Source organism: Mustela nigripes, chromosome 13 (genome assembly GCF_022355385.1).
Source record: "Mustela nigripes isolate SB6536 chromosome 13, MUSNIG.SB6536, whole genome shotgun sequence".
Lineage (NCBI taxonomy): Eukaryota > Metazoa > Chordata > Mammalia > Carnivora > Mustelidae > Mustela > Mustela nigripes.
The window spans coordinates 72009346-72030317 of record NC_081569.1 but is presented as its reverse complement, the minus strand read 5'-3'; the positions used below and the strand labels follow the sequence as shown (position 1 = coordinate 72030317).

General features: G+C 37.8%; 1 gene segment (V, D, J or C); it reads right to left on the bottom strand.

The window, feature by feature from the left end:
* Positions 1–20232, bottom strand: part of LOC131999778 (T-cell receptor alpha chain constant-like) — a 380650-nt gene extending 360418 nt beyond the window's left edge. Inside the window, 2 exon segments of the C gene segment in view lie at positions 19842–19994; positions 20144–20232. Coding sequence covers positions 19842–19994; positions 20144–20195 — 205 coding nt within the window.
* Positions 20233–20972: the final 740 nt, after the last annotated feature.

Below are 20972 nucleotides of genomic sequence, written 5' to 3'. Positions count from 1 at the left end.
TAGAAGGAATCTCTACACTCCTGGTAGGAAATGCTTGCACTGAATATAAATATAAGATCGCTCAAAGTAACAAATATTCTTGTTAAAACTATCAGAAGGGAGGATAGATTCAAGAATATTTATTTTTACTAAAATGTTATGCGTTATCTTATGAAAGGATATCCTTCAGATAAGAAATCAATGATGCCAGGGATGCATTGGTGGCTCAGTCTTTAAGGGTCTGCCTTTGGGTTTAGGTCAAGGTCCTGGGATCTAATCCCACCTCATTCTCCCTGCTCGGTGGGAAGCCTGCTCTCCCTCTTTCACCTCCCCTGCTTGTGTTCCCTCTCTCACTGTCTTTCTGTCAAATAAATAAATAAAATCTTTTTTAAAAAGTAAAAAAATAAAAGAAAGAAATCAAGAATGCTGTCTGAACTGGGACACATTGGACGCATAGATTTGTGTGCATTTGACAATAGGGAAGGTATAATCTGGGCAAAAGGGGCAGCAAATGCAAAGACACAGATTTAAGAAAGAGTTCAGTGTGTGCGTAAATGGTTAGACTTTTTAAATAGTTAATATGCATCCGGAGTACATAGTGAGAGAGCATGGAATGTGAAATTAGAAAAGAACTAGAGGGAATCTCTGGGTGGCTCAGTCAGTGAAGTGACTGCTTTCGGCTAAGGTCATGATCCCAGAGTCCTGGGATCGAGCAAATCTTCCTCCCCTCTGTTTGTGCTCTCTCTCACTCTCTCCCTTTATCACTCTTTCCCTTTCTCACTCTCCCAAATAAGTAAAAAAAATTTTTTTTAATAAGTTAAAAAAAGGAAGATAACGGGAAAACGATAAATGGCTTCATATATTTTAATATAAGATTGAATAGTTCTTCATTACCCAAAGATTAACAAGAAGTGATCTGATCAAATATATATTTTTTTAATAATTCTAGAGGCTGTGTGGTGAGATTCAAAGAGTTGAGACTAGAGGCAGCACATGATTAAGAGGCCATAGCAATCATCCAAGTGAGAGATGCTGAATGCCTGAATTAGGACAGTAGCAGGAGCATAAAGATAAGGAAATGGCTATGAGTGCTGCTTGAGAGATCAAACTGACATGACCTTGAAAATTATTGGATATGTGTTGTGCTTCATTAGCACTCTGGTACCTATCTGTCATAAGGAATGTGTTTATTCCTTTAGCTTTTTGGCAAGATGCCCCCAATGTCCGTGCTTCCTGAATTCCATGTCCCCCCTCCACAGTGAATCTGGGCAAGCTTTGTGATTCATTTTAATTGAGTCACAGCTGAGCCCGGCCTTCCGGACATTCTCTAAGGCTCCAGATATGTCACTGAGCAATTTGGGGGTGTTTCAGTCCAGTCAATCCTCAGATGTCACATGGAGCAGAAGTATTATGAGATAGTAATATGGTAGCTGTTTAAAACCATTGAGTTTTTGGGGCGGTTTGTTATGCCGCAAACTACGGGTGGCACTGAAGTCCTTTGCAGATTCTTGTTGAGGACTTGGGGGAAATTGGCAAGAATTAAAATGTTTTTCCACTATCTGATTCTTGATGGTCTCTAATAGCTCAACGTGGAACAGCTGCCTATTTCACCAAACTTCTTTTCGAATATAGTCCTGGGCTCCTGCTCTGGCATAGAAGACATGGTGACAATGTTCGGGTATAATGTGAGCTCTGGATCTCCACAGCCCCAGGAACAGGTGGCAAATTGTTCAAGTTGGGGCCCTAAAAAAACAGGGAGATGGAAGGTTTTCTTGTTCAATGTCATTTTTATACTTCACTTGTTCTTCTCATTCCATTTACTAAACTCTAAAAAACAAACAAAAAAACCCCCCAAAACTGTGGGGACTATTTACAAGAACATGCCTGTATTTCTGTGAATAATCAAAGTTTAACAGATTTATTTTCAATTTCAGATCAACTTTAGAACAGAGACTGAGAATTTTTATTCATATTTCCTTGGTTACACACGACTTTTGTAAAGACATGGATTTTTTTTGTAAGGACTCTGCATTCCAGATTTTACATTTCCCCTCATACTTTTAACAGTAGATTTTCCAAATTATGTGCCACTGTATCCAGGAATTGATCACATGTGTGTAGAGAGCTTTCTTGCCTCACATCCAAAGATAAGCAAGGGGCCCAGGTAAGTTGGAGTCATGGACCAGTTCCAAGTGGCATTCTTTTTGGAAGCACTGTGTAAACATAATCTACTTCTCTATGGCCTATTACATAGAAAAGCCTGTGAAGTCTTGTATTGCAACAATGCACAAATGAACCAAACTCTGTCCTTGACGTCTTCCTTTGTCTTTTGTTTCTACCAATTCAGTTAGCTAAAGCCACAGGATCATTACTAAAAATATTCTAAATCCCTACCATTGATCTTTATGCCAATAATGATGGAGATCTTGTTTGGGAAGCTGACCCACAGCGGAACAGCGACTGGTCTCCTTCTGTGTTGTTTTATTCCACCAACACTAGTGTGCAGTGGACTGTAGGTTCTCCTCACTCAGTGTTGTATTGCACATTTCCTATTCTACACACATGCCAATGACATAACAGATTCAACCATTCCTAGTCATATGGTCAAATAAATTTATTACTACTCTGTGAATGATTTTTGAAAAAACAATCTTTCCATATGTATGTCTCCAGATACTCCATTCACCTCCTATGCCTGGAAATTACAAATGAAGAAACTTAGATCATCACAGCATTCAGGTACTTACCACAATCACAGTATAAGCTGGAGGACAGACCAAGTGTCCTAGTAAACGTCCCTTGTCAGTTCTCCTTTCAGATTTCACAAGTGATTTTAAAAAAAATACAAATGGCCAGGGATGACTGGGTGGCTCAGTTGGCCAACTCTTGATCTCAGCTCAGGTCTTGATCTCAGGGTCCTGAGTTCAAGCCCCCATGTTGGGCTACACATGGACCATGGAGGCTACGATAAATAAATAAATAAATAAATAAATAAATAAATAAATGCAAATGGCCACATATAAGAAGGAATGAAATCCAGATATTCATGTAGGGGAACATCATGTAGGGGAAAGTTTGAACTGAACCAAAACTGAAACCCTCAGTGAGTTAACAGAGACAGTATTGCCTGTTCTGGTATGAAACATTCAGATCTCCATGCCAGCAGTGAGAAGAGTGCATATTACATGCTCCATTCACACATGTGAAGAGATATGACAGAATGAGGAGCAACAATGAGGAGTAAATATTACCCTAGTTTAACCAGATTATTTTAGATAGGGCGGAGTAACCATCTAGTTCATTTGGAATTGGTTGTGCCAAGAGGAGGCAAGGGATCTAACTCAGTGATGTGGCTGATATATTGCTGGGTGTTGAGGTTCGTTGTGCTCAGTAACAGTCCAGTTAGTTGAGGGAGCTACAATGACTAGAAGACTTGTTTATCTATGTCTTCACTCTCCCCTATTATTGAAAACACTATAATTCAATGAATTTGCCTTTTCTACCCACACATGGCTCTTCTTTTTAAGACTTATTTTTTAAGAGAGAGGAAGAGCATGAGTGGGAGAATAAGAGGGAGAGGGAGAGAAAATCTCGAGCAGACTCCTCTCTGAGCACCAGGGACCTGGGGCTGGATCTCATAACCATGAGATCAGGACCTGAGCTGAAACCAAGAGTCAAAGCTTCACCAGCTGTACCACTCCGGTGCCCCACACATGCTGGTGCCAGAGCAGCATCAGCTGCAGGTTTTGGTATGGGCTGCAGCTGTTTGAAAAGCACTGTGTCATGGCACAGAAGTACGTGGCTGCATCTTCAGGCTGGCATCCTCTGATGTAAAAGGAACTATAACCCTCCTGTGTATTAAGAGTGGTTCTTACTCGTCCTGTCCTCTTTTCATCCCCATTTAAAGTAACTGAAATTAGGAACATGGGGGGTTTTGCAGGTTCCCATCTGTACCAGTATAAAGAGTAGAAATTGCTGGAAGGAAAACGGCAGGTGAAATTGGTGTTCTCTCCTTCCTGAACATGAAGCCATGGAGGATTCTGCTCCACGTTCGATACGCTGCCCACTCCTGTTGAGAAAGACAGAGTCAGGCATAGAAATTGGTCTCTCTACAGTTTCCATTTTCTTCACACTTTCCCAAGTAAAACCTAGGGGTGCCTGACTGCATCTCCCCACCCCCTTCTCTGTCATCATCCACGTTCAAAAGGTCTTCCAAATTCCAAGGACTTACCGCCACTGTGAAGCCACAGGATTAGCAGCGAGGCTGCCAAAGGACTCTTCTCCATTTCTCCTGCGCAAGGATCTCAGCAGAGGAAACGGCCTGCAGCCCAGGTCTGTGGAATATTCTGCTTCAGAAAACAGAATTCTGCATCTGGTTGCCCAGCCAATCAGAGACAAGTTCATATAAATGTCTTGGAAACACACCAACCAACTCTGCCCTAGATTCAGTTTCCTGGGGTTCAAACTGTTGTCTTGAGTCCAGCTAGCTTTAAAAGTGTTGAAGAAATACCCATGGGTTCGTAACAAAAAGAGAGTTGACAGCCCTTCAGAAGTCGGCGTTTCATCTGTTTCATCACAGACTGCCATTACTCAGCTGCAGAGAGAGTGGCAGGTGCATAGCAATCTAGGGGTTAGGAGAAGCATTTTGGTTAGAAATCTTTCTATGAATTAAAAAAAAAATTAGAACTTGCAAATCACCCCAAATTGTGAATGTTTATCCATACTAGGTGCTAAACTAATACAAAAGTCACACAAGAGTATTATTATTCCCAGTGTACAAACAAGGAAACTAAAGTTCAAAGAGTTTAACTAATTAACTCAAGGTCAAACATCTGGTAAGTGGCATAATAAGAATGAGAACATAAATCTATCTCTCTCTGGAGTCTAATTTTGGAATCTGTCGTGCCACCTACATTTTTGATGCCCTATAAATGTTTTAAATGTTAGAGAATATATGTTCTAAGAATAACGGGCATCTATATTGCAATTATTTTTCCTTGTAGCCAAAAATGAGGGAAAACCCCAATATCCATCAGCTGGAAAATGGATAAATGAAATGTGGCATATTCATCAACAGAATACTATTCAACAATAAAAAGGAGTTGAATACTACTATATGCTTCAACATAGATGAATCTAAAAAATATGTTAAGGGAAAGAAGCCAGATACAAGAGTGAACCTAGTCAATCCTTCCATTTATATTAACTATTCAGAAGAGGAACCTAGAGAGAGATAAAGTAGATTCAGTGGTTGACTAGGAATGGAAACAAGGATTTAATGTAATTGGAATGAAGGATCTTTTGAGGGTGATAAAATGTTTAAAAAGGGACGATTGTAACGGTTTTATAAGTCAGTTAGTTTACTAAAAGCCATTGAACTATAAATTCAAAATGGATGTTTTATGAAACATAAGCTGTTCTTCAATAAAGCTGTTTTAAAAAGTAAATAGTAATTATGGTCTGTCTTGCCTGTGTCATAGTCCAGGTATAATTTTAGTTTGATTTAACAGACACATATTTGCCTAAACAGTGATTTTCGTGTCTAGAATTTCCCTCCAAGCTCTGAAAATTACAAAAGCAACATTCTCTGCTGTCTGTGAAAATGTGTTGGAGAAACAAGATATGTCCAGGAAAAATTTAATAGTGTAAGATAGCATTAATTAAGATTATTCAGAATATACACCTACCTCTGGGAAATTAGTGCTATAAGTTGACTTCAAACCTTTTCTATGAACAACTAAAATAAGCAAAGGAAACAGTATTTTATTAGTGGCTAATACTAGAAGAGAGTGCCTTCCACATACTCAAACCGTATTCTGAAAAATGGAATAGGCTGGAAAGGCATCTCGATGGTTAACTTAGAGTTTTCCTCTCTAAGAAAAGAGAATCCTGGAAATGTCTCCTGATTCAGAAGTGTAAGGGCTAGAGCTAGGGGTGGGCTGTGCGATAAACAAAGGCCATTCCAAGTCAAGCTCCTTTTTTCTTTGGATCCTGGCATTCAGATGCCTCAGTTAGAGGGAGCACCTGGCTTCACTACTCAGAAAGACAACTTGCTGTGAAGTTTGTATCTGATGAAAATACTGGTCCACTGCTAAGTTCACTCACACGTTGGAGGGACAACATCCTTAACAAGAAAGGGATACCTGGAAGAGGAGGCGTATTCCCATACCCAGTAAGGCCAAATCTGCAAGCTATCACTGCCTATTTTGCCTGAAGTAGAAGCCACGCCAACTGACCACTAGATACCTTGCATAGATTAAATCGTGTCTTAAACGACTTGCAGGGTAGAAATCTTGACAATTCTAGATAAAAAACACGGAGAATTAGTCCAGTTTGATCCTTTACATTAGTACTGGAATCACAAGGACTCTAGACATGAAGTGGACCCTTGAACAACACAGCTTCGAACTGTGCAGGACCACATAGAGGTTTATCTTCAATAAATATATTAGAAAATTGTGGGGGATTTACAATAATTTGGAAAACTTGCAGATGAACTGGATAGACTAGAAATATGGGAAAAATTAAGAAAAAGTTAGATATGTCAATGTACAAAATATATGAAGATACGAGTCTATTTTACCATTTACTACTATAAAATACACACCAATGTATTATAAAAGTCAAAACTGATCAAAACTTTCACACCCAAATACTTACTGTACATGGAACCATTCACAGCGTATCCTTATAGAGGCATAGGTAAGTGAGAGTTCATATAAAATTAGTAAATCACTAGTTTTCTTACCGTTTTATCACTTTGCTTTCAAAGAATTGCATTACTGTAAAGTAGTCCTCTCTCTCTCTTTATTGGAAAAACTGTGGATTAGGTAAATGGTTTTTAAAAAATGTAACCATTTTATACCATATTATAAATATGACTGTGGTCCCGTATGCCATAAAAATTTTATAATGATTCGTTCATCAGTGTAGAGGCGAGGCTATACCCTAGTGATGATGAGTCATAATCATCACACTCTGGCTATACGCAAAGGCTACACACTATGATTGGGAAACAGTCATATCAATTACACTAGATTTCCATAATGCAATCATATTGCTGCTTCTTCATTATCAATGCATGAGCTGTTATACCGGTAAATAAATATGAATTTCTTTTTCACATTATCATTTCACTTTTGACGTCTAATGTCAGTAATATGTATCGCATCTATGGTGTTTTGTATCCTATAAGACAATATCGATGTAGATACCGATAGACAACTTATCTTGTAAATGGACAATGTAAACTTACAGTGTCAATAAATACAGTAAATGTATTTTTTCATCCTTATGATTTTCTTGATAGCATTTTCTTTTGTCTAGCTTAGTTTTGTAATAATACATTATATAATGTATATAGCAAGCAAAATATATGTTAATTGACTGTTATCAGTAAGGCTTCTGGTCAACAGCAGGCTCTCAGCAGTTTTTTGGTGAGTCAAAATTTAAAAGCACGGATTTTCAATAGTGCGGGGCTCTGTGTCCCCAGTGTTCAACTTGTTCAAGGGTCATCTGTAATTTCATGTTTTGCATAATCATTCAACAAATATATATTGATTGTATCTCCTCTGGGCTAGACATCATTCAGGCAGGGAAGAAGCGGTGGTGAAGAGGACAGAAAAGGCCCAAGGTACAGTGGGAAAAGAAAAAAAATTAAACAGGTTTAAAAATAATGTAATTTTAAATAGTGATGAGCACTGTAAAGAATATATAATACTATACTGAAATAGAAAATTACTTTTGGGGTGAGGAAAAGTTATCTGCTCTACATAGGATATGGAGGGAAGCCTCCACTCTGTCACTTACATGGCAAGGTATTTAACTTCTCTTATATTCAAGTTTCTTTTCTGTAAGTAGCTAGTGTCTTTCTATTGGGCACTGGGCTGAGGTTTAGCATGCATCATCTCATTTACTTCCCACCAGTACCCATGCTGTAGGGATGAGGAAACTAAAGCATAAAAATTATTAAGTAATTTGCCCAAGATCTTAACTAACGAATGGAAGATTTAGAAATCCAACCCAGGTTTACGGTCTCAAGCACATAGCTACACTGCCTCCTGAAAGGATGATGCAGCCAACCTTGACCTCTTCCAATAAGAATTACATGAGAACACACATGCAAATCACCTAGTATAATAACCTCCCTACCTTAGGCACTCAACCAGATGCATGTAATGTATAAAATATTGAAGAGTTGGGAGAACACAATCTAAAATTGCAGTGGAGTTTATTGACAAGATAAAGCTCAGTATTTTCTGAGATGTGTTTTGTAATTTCCATAGCCTATTTCAGGTATTACTGTAAGTATCCCTGGTCCATCATGTTTCTTAACGTTAATGGGATGTCAGGGCATTATGATGTCGTATTGGGAGTTTGGGTGGCATGTTATAACATGAACAGAGTAAATCAAGCATGATTCCCTACAATGCAATTATTATTTTTTTCCATCACTGACTCTTGCTCCTGCTTCTCAGGATATTTCCATACTACAATAAAGGACAGAGCAGTAAACACAATTTCACTTAACAAATAAAAACCTCCCAACCTCTGCAACAATGCCAAGCTTTATTTCCATGATAGCCGATTACTCTCCATCCCAAATCATCCCACATATTGTATTTATCATTTAAAGTCAATCACTTTTACAACTGGCGAGGCAAAAGATTAAAAATCAGCCAGCCCTCCTCTTCTTCTCTTGCATGATTACTGCAATGGGAAGTTTACTGACTTTGATTCAGCCATTGTGGCTCACAGTGGGACTAGTCTTCACCACAATTTAACTTGTCTGTCATCCCTGGAGGGCAGAGCTGGTCAGTGTCACAGAGTATTTTAGCAAACACCAGGTGGCAGAGTTTCAGCAAAGACCTGCTTTTGTTCTTGCTACTGGAGGTATACTAGAACCTGGTTCTCCCGGTAGAAAAATGGAGAGATAAAAGATTCACAAAGTGGTGACATCTGAATAAGGATGTCAAGGAAGTTCAGAGATACTCCATGCAGATATCTGGAGGGGAGAGTATTACAGGCAGAGAGGGCAAAGGCAAGCAGCGCATAACTTTATATGGAAACATGTTTTGAGTGTTTAAGGAACAATATCTCTTCTTTTCCTGTAGCCCTGTATTATCCCCAGAACACTGTTGTATGAGAGATTTGCTACAGCGTTCAGCGCTGTTAACTGGTTAGTGGATGATTTCAGCTATTGATCATAGGGCAATTTGTAGCTGGTTTCGTTATCTTCTTTTCCAGCTCCTTTTGAGTTCCAGTTGAAACCAGTAATGTCACCATTGCTGGGAAACGCAGCTACCCTTTTCTGAGGCCAGTTTCTTCTCCATATTCCCAACTTTACTCTGTAGGAGCCCTGTAAGATGCTACACCCTGGCTGACAATAAAAGTTAGAGAAGCTCTTAAAGTTAGGAAAGCTATGTCTATTTCCTAAATATAAAAAATGGGAACACGTATGTCTACTATCCTTAAAATTTTTTTAAAACAAAAATTAAAAACTGGGAACAATATAACCTATCTCAAAGGGTTTGTAATGTGAAAATTAGATAGTGAATCTAAATGCATACTGCAGGAATGCCTGGGTAGCCCAGTCAGTTTAGAGTCTGCCTTTAGGTCGGGTCATGATCCTGGCCTTCTGGGATGGAGCTCTTCATCTGGGCTCCCTGCTTAGCAGAGAGTCTGCTTCTTCTTCTCTCTCTCTGCCTCCCTCCCCTGCTTGTGCTCTCTCTCTTAAGTAAATAAATAAGTAAATACATAAAATCTTTTTTAAAATGCATACTGCAGTGCCTAACATATAAAAAGTTTAATAAATACCAATTTTCTTTTTTCCTAGTAAAGCCTGCCTTTAATTCAATGTCCAGGTCTGTGACCTGTTACTGCTTTTTCTTTTTACATGGGTTCAGTGACAGATGCTTCTAGGAAATTCACTCACTTGCCTGTTTCCTGAGAGGTAGTCATTTTTTCCCTGCTATTCTATTCGGGTTATTTCCACCTAGCTACATTCATATACTCAGGGCAAATGAAATACTCAAGTGTTTTTTTTTTTTTTTTTTTTCATTTTCCTAGCAAGTAATACTATTAAGAGGGTTTTTTTTGTAGGTTTGTTAGCTATTGGATATCATATTTCTGAAGTGACTTTTCATGTTTTTGTCATTTTTATTGGTTGTGTATTCTTATTGAATCATATGAGATTTTTATACATTCTGCATTTTAATTCTTTTCCAGAAATATACATTGCAAATATAATTTACCAGTGTGCATTGACTTTTCACCTTCTTAGAAGTGATTTTTAACAAAGACAATCTAAGCAAAGAGGATTAAGAGGTACAAACTTCCAATTATAAAATAAACAGGTCATAGAGATAGAAAGTACAGCATAGGGAATGTAGTCAATAATATTATAATAACTTCATATGATGAAAGATGGTGACTACATTCATCATCGGGTTTAATAATGTATGTAATTGTCAAATTACCATGTTGTACACCTGAAATTAATATAATATTATATGACAACTATACTTCAATTTAAAAGTAAAGAAACATCAAAATATACTTTCATATTCATAGGAAGCCAGTTTAAAAGTTTTGTTTTCTTTAAGGACTTTAAAAATGATATCTTGATATCTTGATATCTTCTATTGGTTCTGATGATAAGTCAGGTATCATTCTTAAGGATGTTTTCTAGAACACAATGTATCAAGTTTCTCAGAGTATCACAAGATTTTTTCCCCCCACTTAATAGATACTCTGAATATGGATTTGCCTTCAGTGACTGCAATGCTTCTGCCAAAGCCACAGTGGTAGACTTGCGGATTTTTTTTTTTTTTTTAAAGTAAGCTCCATGCCCAGCATGGAGCCCAATGCAGGGCTTGAATTCATAACCCTGAGATCAAGAGTCAAATGCTTAACTGACTGAGTCACCAAGGCACTCCTACTTACAGAATTTTTTATGCAACTTTGTGGAATTCTATATAACGTTGCTGCTGAATAAGGAACTTGTTTTATAGAAAGCTAAGTATAACAGTGAGTGGAAGTGCTTGCTATACACAAAAAGGTTATGGAACGGGTGATGGAAAAGGTGGTCATGAATACCAACTACGATCAAATGACCATTTACAGAAACAAACAGCAGCACCTATGAGAATTTATTTTTTCCCTTTTATATGCATATATTTATATATTAACCTTTTTTACTCCTCTTTTTCCCATTTGCCTATACATAGTAGCGTAAGATATGGTAACATAAATTAATCTTATATCTCATTTTATCTCAGTAGTTAAGCTACAGGATATGACTAGCAGAGTGTGACTCAAATGGAAGAGGAAAAGAACACCGCCCAAAAATCAATAAATAAACTTTGTATCTTCAGTGTGGGAGAAGGCTATCTTGGTTTTGGTTGGGTGAAGAATAGTTGCATTATAATAGCAGAAGGCGTGATGTTGCTATTGTCTTCACTGTAAGTTAAGCGTTGTTAGAAGAGGTACATATGGATGCCAAGTCCACAAGAAGGGTACTGTGGTAGCTTTGTACTGTCTCATCTTAACAAGCGGGAGGTATGTCTCCCAGAGTTTGCTTCCTTGTACTGTTCTGGGTTAGCCACAAAAGACATTTGTGCAAGATCAGAAGGTAGCTGTGACGCAGCAGCCATATTTTTCACATTCTGCAGGTTGCTGTAGGGCTCCAGGCACTGTGGCAACTCCCACATGCTGCTGCCAATTCACTGGCTCGTCTTACTGTTGGCTCTTACCTCCTTCACTTCCCACCACAGCTCCAAGTTCAGCTTCTCTTTGTCTTGGGCCAATTATGCAGGTAGCATACCCACCCGTCCTGAAGGTCAGCCACCACCATTGAAGGAGGTAGGAGATAGGCAAGTTTTAGTTTGTCTTTGTGGGTTACAGTTGTCTTCACAAGTTCTAGTATGTTCTTACAAGTCTTAGTTTGTCCATGACTTTGCTTACATCCACATTTCCTTCACAAATGTTACTCTAACTGACATCCAGTAAATTCAGGCTCAATTATTAGGTGCATAGACAACAGCTTTGCATATGCATTTCGGCATAGACTTCCCCACCAGCTATCACAATTGCATGAGGTCACCTCCTTATAACTGATCTCTGATTCTACACTACTCATTGTGATTGGTGGTTCTGCATCTCTGATTATACCCTAACTGACATAAAGCCTAAAAGGAAAAGTCTAAGGAGATGGTTTTCATGATGATTCCAGATAAGTGGACCCAAATTTGTGATGTAAACATCTTTAAGTGATACTGCCACTTTAAATCATTATGGGGCAAATTTATTGAACTTCAGACAACTTTGCACATTTTTTGTATGATTGACTTTAAGTCAAAAATTCAAGACTGAGAATGTATTAGAAGAAAGTTACTCTGGACACGAGCTTCTAAATTAGATAGAAAAAGGTTTAACTTAGAACTAAATCTGATTCAGACCACAGACTAAGCTAGCACACTCACTAACATTTCTTTTCTGGGATCTTCAGGTATGCATTTCGGCTTGGCTCCTGTAGCAGGGGGTCTCTCTCTCATTGAGCTCTGGGGTTTTTGTTCAGCTTTGTTATCACTTCAAACACTCTGTTCCTGGAGAGCACAGAAATGCTTTGCTGAGCCTTCCAGCTGTAAGGTTGAAATGGTGAAGCTGATGGATTTAGCTGCTGTCCGGAAGTTTATAGAATAGCAACCATTCTCTGCGTTCTGGTCAAAAGAATTCTTCTGATGAACAAGGAAAGTGATCTCTCCACAGGGAAATGCGTGTCCCCAAAAGTACAGTATGTGCTCTGTTTTGTTTCACACAGACACTTCAGGGTACTGGATGGCTGCCCCCTCACATGGATGGGGCTGGCTGGACTTGAGTCACTTTCTGGACCATACAGGATCCTGAAGGGAAAATCAGACAACAGAGCTGATGTAGTAAATAAAATATGGTTAAGAATTAGATGAATTTGACGGCCGCTGGTGGCTCAGTGAGTTAAGCCTCGGCCTTTGGCCTAGGTCATGATCTCAGGGTCTTGGGATCGAGCCCTGCATCAGGCTCTCTGCTCAGCAGGGAGCCTGCTTCTCTCTCTCTCTCTCTCTCTCTCTCCCTGCCTCTCTGCCTACTTGTGATCTCTCTGTCAAATAAAATCTTAAAAAAAAAAAAGAATTAGACAAATTTGGGGTGCCTGTGTGGCTCCTTCTGTTAAGCCTCTGACTCTTGATTTCAGCTTAGGTCATGATTTCAGGATCAAGAAATTGAGCCCTGTGTCAGGCTCCATGCTGAGTGTGGAGCCTACTTGGGATACTCTCTTTCCCTCTACCCCGATCCATACCCCTCTCTCTAGAAGATAAAAAGAGAGAGAGAGAGAGAGAGAGAGAGGGATAGAGAATTAGACTAATTTAGGACCCAAAGACAAACCAAACTGAAATAATAATATGTAATGTTTCTTTTTCTCCAGTCTTCCTTCCTTCCTCAAAGGCACTTGAAGTACCATATACCAGCATGCAGTTCTTTCATTCTTAACATGTTTACTCTTGTCTGGAGCCATCCATGCCAGAGTGGATGGAGGCCACGAATACCCTTGGCAGGCTGGGGAGCAGCATGTGGGCTGTGTTCCCTGGTACAGATGTGTTTAGCTTTGCTCAGGCTGGGAGGTATGTCTCTGAGTTCCTGGCAGCACATACACAGAGTTCCCAAGTTCTGATGCTATTCCCCCAAATAGGAAAGAGGGTTTCTTATATTCATCAACCACATGGTCCATTCACAGATAAGAGTCTGGCTCACTCCAAACCCTTACTTTGTCTACTGGTCTTTCCCTGATAGTTAAATTAGACAGTACCTGAAAAGGGACATGGAAAAAGCAACTAGCATTGAAGTTTTGAGCTGAGGGGAAATGAAGATTGAACCAGTTGATGTAACATTGATAATCTGCAGAGGAATAATTTTAGGGGCCCATTGGAAATAGAATTTATTGTGGCTCGTGGACTTTCCTTGTAAATCTACTTACTGGTTGTTAATTTAATTGATCCGTACTTTTGTCTACCCAGAACCTAATGATTTAAAAAAAAAATAACACCAATGGGGCACCTGGGTGGATCAGTGGGTTGAAGCCTCTGCCTTCGGCTCAGGCCATGATCTCAAAGTCCTTGGATCGAGTCCCGCATCAGACTCTCTGCTTGGCGGGGAGCCTTCTTCCCCCTCTCTCTCTCTGCCTGCCTCTCTGCCTACTTGTGATCTCTGTCTGTCAAATAATTAAATAAAATCTTTAGGAAAAAAAAACAACAAAAATCAAAATATACCAACACTCACAGATCGTTGGTTTCTCAGTGAAAGAGTGAAAGGCAATCCTATCCAAAGAAATGAGTGCATCTCTTTTTCTTCCTTATTGACTCCTAAGGCTATACTTAACTTTTACAGTAAATAAAGCTACTTCAAAATCAAATGACAAAAATAATCAGCCCTCTGACTTTCCGAATCCATTCAGTTTATTTTCATGAAATTAAAACAAATAAAATATTATTCATTTGAAATCTGACATTGAATTTCACTTATTAGACTCAGAAAAGGATCAGTATATTCAAACTTATTGCCTCCATGAGTAGAATTGTACTTACTAGATTATGTGTCCGAGAATGTCCCTGATGTCCCATTTTCTCTCATTGGTCCAGAGTGTTTGGTCTCACCTACTAAATTCTGTGGGTTTTTTTTTTTTTTTCTTTAAAATAAAGTCAAGATAAGCATGTTAGATCTCTCGGTGATGCAATGCTCCTACAGATGTGACATCTATAGGTTGTACACACTTAGGACATGTCAACACCAGACAGTGGTTGAAGTTTTATATCCTGTTACTGACCATATGGAATGTAGCCATCATTCTTCTATTTGGTTTCATTGTTTAAATGAATGAATTAATCAAAAAGTACCAAAGGGGAATAACTAGATATGAAAGTACAGACAAGGTCTTTAAAACAATGGCAGTTCTTTGATTCTAAGGTCCAAGTAACTTATATGAGTGCTGCAGGGAAGAGAGTTTATACTCAGTTGAGACATCCACCCTTCTGTCCCATCGCACCTTTGAGTGCTTACAGGTAACTGATGCCTTGGTGGGCAATTATTTGTAACCTAGCAAAGGAGACCATGTGCTGTGGGCATGGCAGTCTGGGGAACAGCATGATGGCAAGATTTCCCTCTTGTTGAAATGGCCCTGCTGTATTTCTGATAGTAGAGGCAGAGGTCCCTTAGTGGCATATAGCAGTGGCCTCTGAAATGTGATTTCTGGCTGGATCAAGTTTGAGTGTGCTATGACATCCACTCGGTCTGTCCCAAATGTTGTTGCGTCTTTCCTCATGATTTAACAATAAATGATTATATCTGGTAAAGAACAAGCCTCAAGCTTAATACCTAAGGAATAATGAGAAGGATATTTATTACTTAAAATTTCCAAGTTTAGTAAATTAATCTGTGATAAGATCTGACAGGCTTACCTGAAACAAATTTACTTCAAATCATGGCTCTGATTGCAAATACTTACTCATCTTTTGATTCTTCTCTTGCCTCCAAACTGATTCTAAGGTGAAATGGGCTCACTGAAACTTTGGCTTCCCTCCATGAGAAAAATGAGAAATCATGACTTCCTTTCCTTCCTGCTTACCACCAAACCATGAGAACTGGTAACTTCACAACAGCAAACATTGCTCAGACAAATGATATCAAAATATGCTTCTGACTTCTGTAACCTCTCCAGATGTGTACTAGAATACCAAATGTAACAGCAGTAAAATCATATTCATTTGTGATGTAACTCTATGCTTAATTATTAGAAGTTATAGGAAGAAAAAAAAAAGAAACAAAACAAAAAGCATAGGAAGGGAGAATCCGTGAGTCCTCTAAATTCAAATAAATTTGGCCACATTGTTGCCAGGAGTGCACAGGTAATGTTTGGTGCAATTCTACCATACTTATTATAGTTATTGTGAAAACAAAACCTCTCCCAAAATGCTGTTTTATCAGTGAGAACCTCCCAAGTTATTAATAGTATAAATATTTTTCAAAGTGAAAGTATTTCCCCTCTCTAGACATTGAAGGACTAAAGGTTGTTTTCCATCTTATCCTATTGTGAAGGGATTTATGTCAAATTATCAAATTCCCCCAATTTTATTTTTGTTTGGCCACCTAATAAAGAAACCCAAATGAGAATAATTGAATTATTTTATGATAAAGTGTCCTCAGACTCTCCTTGGTTTTGTTACCAAGATCCCCAAACTCACATATCATATGATGCCACAGACTCACTATTGAGGGTCCCACATCTTCCCTGTTCTCCCTCCTTCTTATATCCTTGATAATGGCTATCCTCTGATCTGCACATGCATTCTAATATGGGCATTATTTTCTTTTAATCTCATCTCTTTCAGTCCAGTGAAAGCTACTCTAGTCATACATATATACTCTTCCATATTTCTTATCCAACTTTGCAGACTGCTAGAAAAAGAAGCCAAACAAACTTTGAGAACTAGGGGAGTTCATATACTATATATAGTATATTTATTTTATAATTTTTACAGCACTATGCAGTATATTACATCCCAAAGGTTTGTATATCTTATATCTGGAAGTTTATATCTTTTGACCACCTTCACCCATTTTGCCCACCAACCCAATCTCTGTCTCTTGGCAACCTGTCCTCGGTATCTATGAGTTTGTTGTTATTGTTGCCCTTATTGTTTGGATTCCACAAATAAGTGAAATCATACACTATTTGTCTTATCCCTGAGTTTTTTCACTTAGAATAATGCTCTCAAGCTCCATCCATTCTTTGAAAATGGCAGGATTTCCTTCCTTTTTGTGGATGAATGGTATTCCATTGTGTATATATATATATATATATATATATATATATATATACCAAGTTCTTTTTATTCATTCATCTTTTGATGGACACTTTGATTGTTGACTTTGCTTTGGGTGTCAAATCCAAAAAGTCACTACTAAGTCTGATGTCAAGAAGCTTATCCTCTACGTTTTCTTCAGGAGTTCTATAGTTTCAGGTCTTACATTCATGTCTTTAATCCACTTTAAGTAGAATTTTGTGTATGGTGTAATAAATGGATGGGTCCAGTGTCATTCTTTTGCACGTGATTGTCCACTTTTCCTAGTATCATTTAATGAGGAGACTATCCTTCCTCGTTGTATATTCTTGGTTCCTCTATAACAAATAAATTGATCAAATATGTATGGATTTATCCCTGTTTTATTCCATTTATATTTCTATCTGTTTTATGCCAATCCCATACTGTTTTGATTGCTACAACTTCGTAATATAGTTTGATATTAGGATGTGTGATGCCTCCAGCTTTGTTCTTCTTTCCAAAGATTGCTTTGGCTATTTAGGGTCTTCTGTGGTTCCATACAAATTTAGGTTTATTCTGTTTCTGTGAAAAATGCCATTGGAATTTTTCTAGAGGTTGTATTGATTCCAAAGATTACTTTGGATAATATGACTGTATTAACAATGTCAATTTTTCCAATCCATGAATATAAAATATATTTTCACTTATTTTGTGTCTTCTTCAATTTTTTTCATCAGTGTCTTATAGTTTTCATTACACAGGTCTTTCACCTCTTTGGTTAAATTTATTCCTAGACATTTTATTCTTTTTGATGCAATTGTAAATGGGATTGTTTTCTTAATTTCTTTTTCTGAGAGTTTGTTATTAGCATATAAAAACACAACTTGTTTTTGTATATTGATTTTGTACCCCACAACTTCATTGAAATCATATATTATTTCTAACATATACTGACATCTTGTGGCATATCTCTCATTGCTGAGCCAATTGATTTTTCCCCCCACTTTCCCTTTTTATGTATTGAAAACATGCACAGTGTGAACTGGGGAAGGAAGTCTCCATGTTGTTTATTTCAGGTTGAATACCTTTTAACTCCCAAGCCAATTGAAAGATTTTTCTACTGAAATTTTTATTGGCATTTATTTAACCTATTGGGAACACATCTGGTGAGGTTGTAAGGTAATAAGCATTGCATTCTCCATTCTATGAACTGGCAGAGCTAGAAAAAAATTATTAAATAATTTTCACATGGAAAAGTATAAAAATTGTCTAGGAGACATCTTTGCCCTGGCAATGAGAACAAACAAATATTTAATTTTGTTATGTTTTCTACAGATCTCTCTCTCTCTCAAAAAAATTACAAACAGAACTAAAAGAGTGACCCCTGTTCCTTCTCCTGTTTCTAAAGTAGTTATCACTATTAGGAATATTCCATGCATGTCTTTTAAAATTTTAGCCTTACAGATACATATCATTAAACAATATATCACACTCTATATTTTGACATTTCTCATAAATAAGTGTGATGCAATGCATATCATGGTACTTTTTACACTCCGCCCCTTTAAATTTTTATTTATTTATTTATTTTTAAAGATTTAATTTATTTATTTGTCAGAGAGAGAGCAAGCACATGCAGACAGGGTAGCAGGAAGAGACAGAGAGAGAAGCAGGCTCCCTGCTGAGCAAGGAGTGTGATGTGGGACTCGATCCCAGGACAGTGGGATCATGACCTGAGCTGAAGGCAGCTGCTTAACCAACTGAGCCACCCAGGCATCCCATTCTACCCCCTTTTTAAAGACACATTTAAGAAAATCTGCATAGAACTGCTTATTTGCTTGTAATAGCTATGTTATACTTCCATTGTGTCAATACTCCACTATTTATCGATTATGGCCATTACTGATTATTCTTATGTTAAAACAGTGCTGTCTTGAGTACCCTGTAGATGACTCCTTGTTCAAATGTTTGAATTTCTTTAGTGTAGATATCAGGAATTGGAACTGCTGGATTTTTTAGATATGTATATCTTCTTTATTATGTTAGGCAAACTGTTCTCCTAAGTGTTTGAATAAATTGTTCTCTGTGTGGTTTTCTCCAATTGAAAAGGGATAAGAATCCTCATCTCCCTGTATTCTTGTCAACATACTTTTATCAAACTTTTAATTCTTTGTTGACCTGATAGAAATGAAATAGTAATTTCTTTCAATTTAATTTAATTTAATTTAATTTCCCCTGATTACTATAGAAGTTGATGTTTTATATATTCACTTCATTCATATGTCTAGTTCCTCTTCTTAGGGTATTTTTATATTCTTACCTATTTTATATTGGATGTTTGCCTTATTTATTTGTAGGAGTTCCCTATGTAACCATAATTTCTAGTATTTTCTTGGTTATATGGTTACAAATACATCCTTCATCTCATTTTTAATTTTGTAGTGAAGTTCACATGCAGGCTAAAATTCCCCTTCTATTACTAATGTTTTTTTGATAATATGTATTTTTTGATAATATATTTTGTCTAGTAAGCTGTTCCTTTTTCTCATAGTTTTTAAAAACTTACTGGCTCAGCATAATTTTTCTTAATAAAATTTTAATTTCTACTGTCTTTAGATAAGTTTCTATAGACATTTGTTTGCAATTGATTTTCTCAATCAGTTTCATTTTGGTCAGAGAATAAATTCTATAAAAATTTCAGTCCTTTTAAATGGATCGAAAATTTTTTTGTGACCAAACAATTTGTGTGTGTGTGTGGGTGGGTGTGTGTGTGTTTCCTCTACACAGTAGGGTTTGGTTGGAGCCTCAGCTTCAGGTTTGGTGCCAGGCTGCAGGTGCCTGGGAAGCACTGTGCTTTTGCTGCACAGAAGTAGGTGGCTGAGTCTTTAGGCTGGGGAGCCGTGATGTGCAATGAGAACTGTTTGGCACTTACATTGAGGGAAATTTTGAATCTTCCATCTTCCTTTGTACTCCCACCCAACAGCATGGTTAGCAATAATTCAGGGCCTTTACCAGGGTATTGTCGGTACCATAGGAAGTAGTCAAATGCTGTGTTCTCAAAAGTACAGTTGAGAGTAGAAATCTCTTCTTCCTGGACTGTCAGAGATTGAGGAACCTGTTTCACTTGCTGCTGGCCACTCTTATTCTTCTGCTGGCCACTCACCCCTGCTTAAAAAGATAACAAAAAGTCATTAGGTCCTCAAATTTATATTTCCCTACCTGCATGAGGTTGTCTGTATACCAAAGTTCTCATCTCCCCGCCCCCCCGCCCCCAGATTAATGACATATCCTGGAGTTATTCCTCCACAACTCACAGCCTAGTTGAAGCCATATTATTAAAATGGGTGTTCTCAGGATCCTGGCCATTCCTCTTGATACCAAAGCTCAGTGACAACTCAGCTGGTCTTCTGGTCTTCCTAGCCTGCTAGGACTCTAACCTAAAGTTCACATCCGCTTTTAATTCCATCAACAGTCCCCGCCCCTTCACAAGTGAGTTCACTTGAAACTATTTCTGTCAAAGAAAGCACTTCCTCATTTTGTCTTAACTTAGAATGGTGGAAAATACTTTCATTGGGAATCAGAGATTTCCTCTTTACACACAGATCAGGATGCATTTAGAATATCTTTCCTTCAAAATCCCCCTTTCTTTTCCTCATACCTCCTAAAATGTAAAAATCATAAACCAAGCCATATATATATGACTTATAATATGTCAATAAAGATTACATTTATGGTGGGGAAGAGAGGGACTCCTATGAAGCCACAAGATCAGCTTGTATGGGGGCATTTCTTTTTTTATTACAAGTGCTAATTAAAGCCTATTAAAGACACACAAAATGTACAATATCCCCTTACCAGCTAGGGTAATGGAGCAGAGCATAAAGAATATGTGGTCCCTTTCCCCTTAGGGAACTTAAATTTTATTACAATTTTTCAGATATGTCCATATTTTATATGAGGCGAAGAAATGATAGAAAGTAATTAAATCAATTTCAACTTCTTTATATTTCTTCTAAAATAGAAATTAGGTAAATTAAATGTCTTTAAGAATATGCCTGGGGGAAAGAAGTTAGGAAGTACTAGAATTATCTGTCCTTCAGGAGCTTTGATCTCCAAATGGGTACACAGAATGGAAAGATTCTG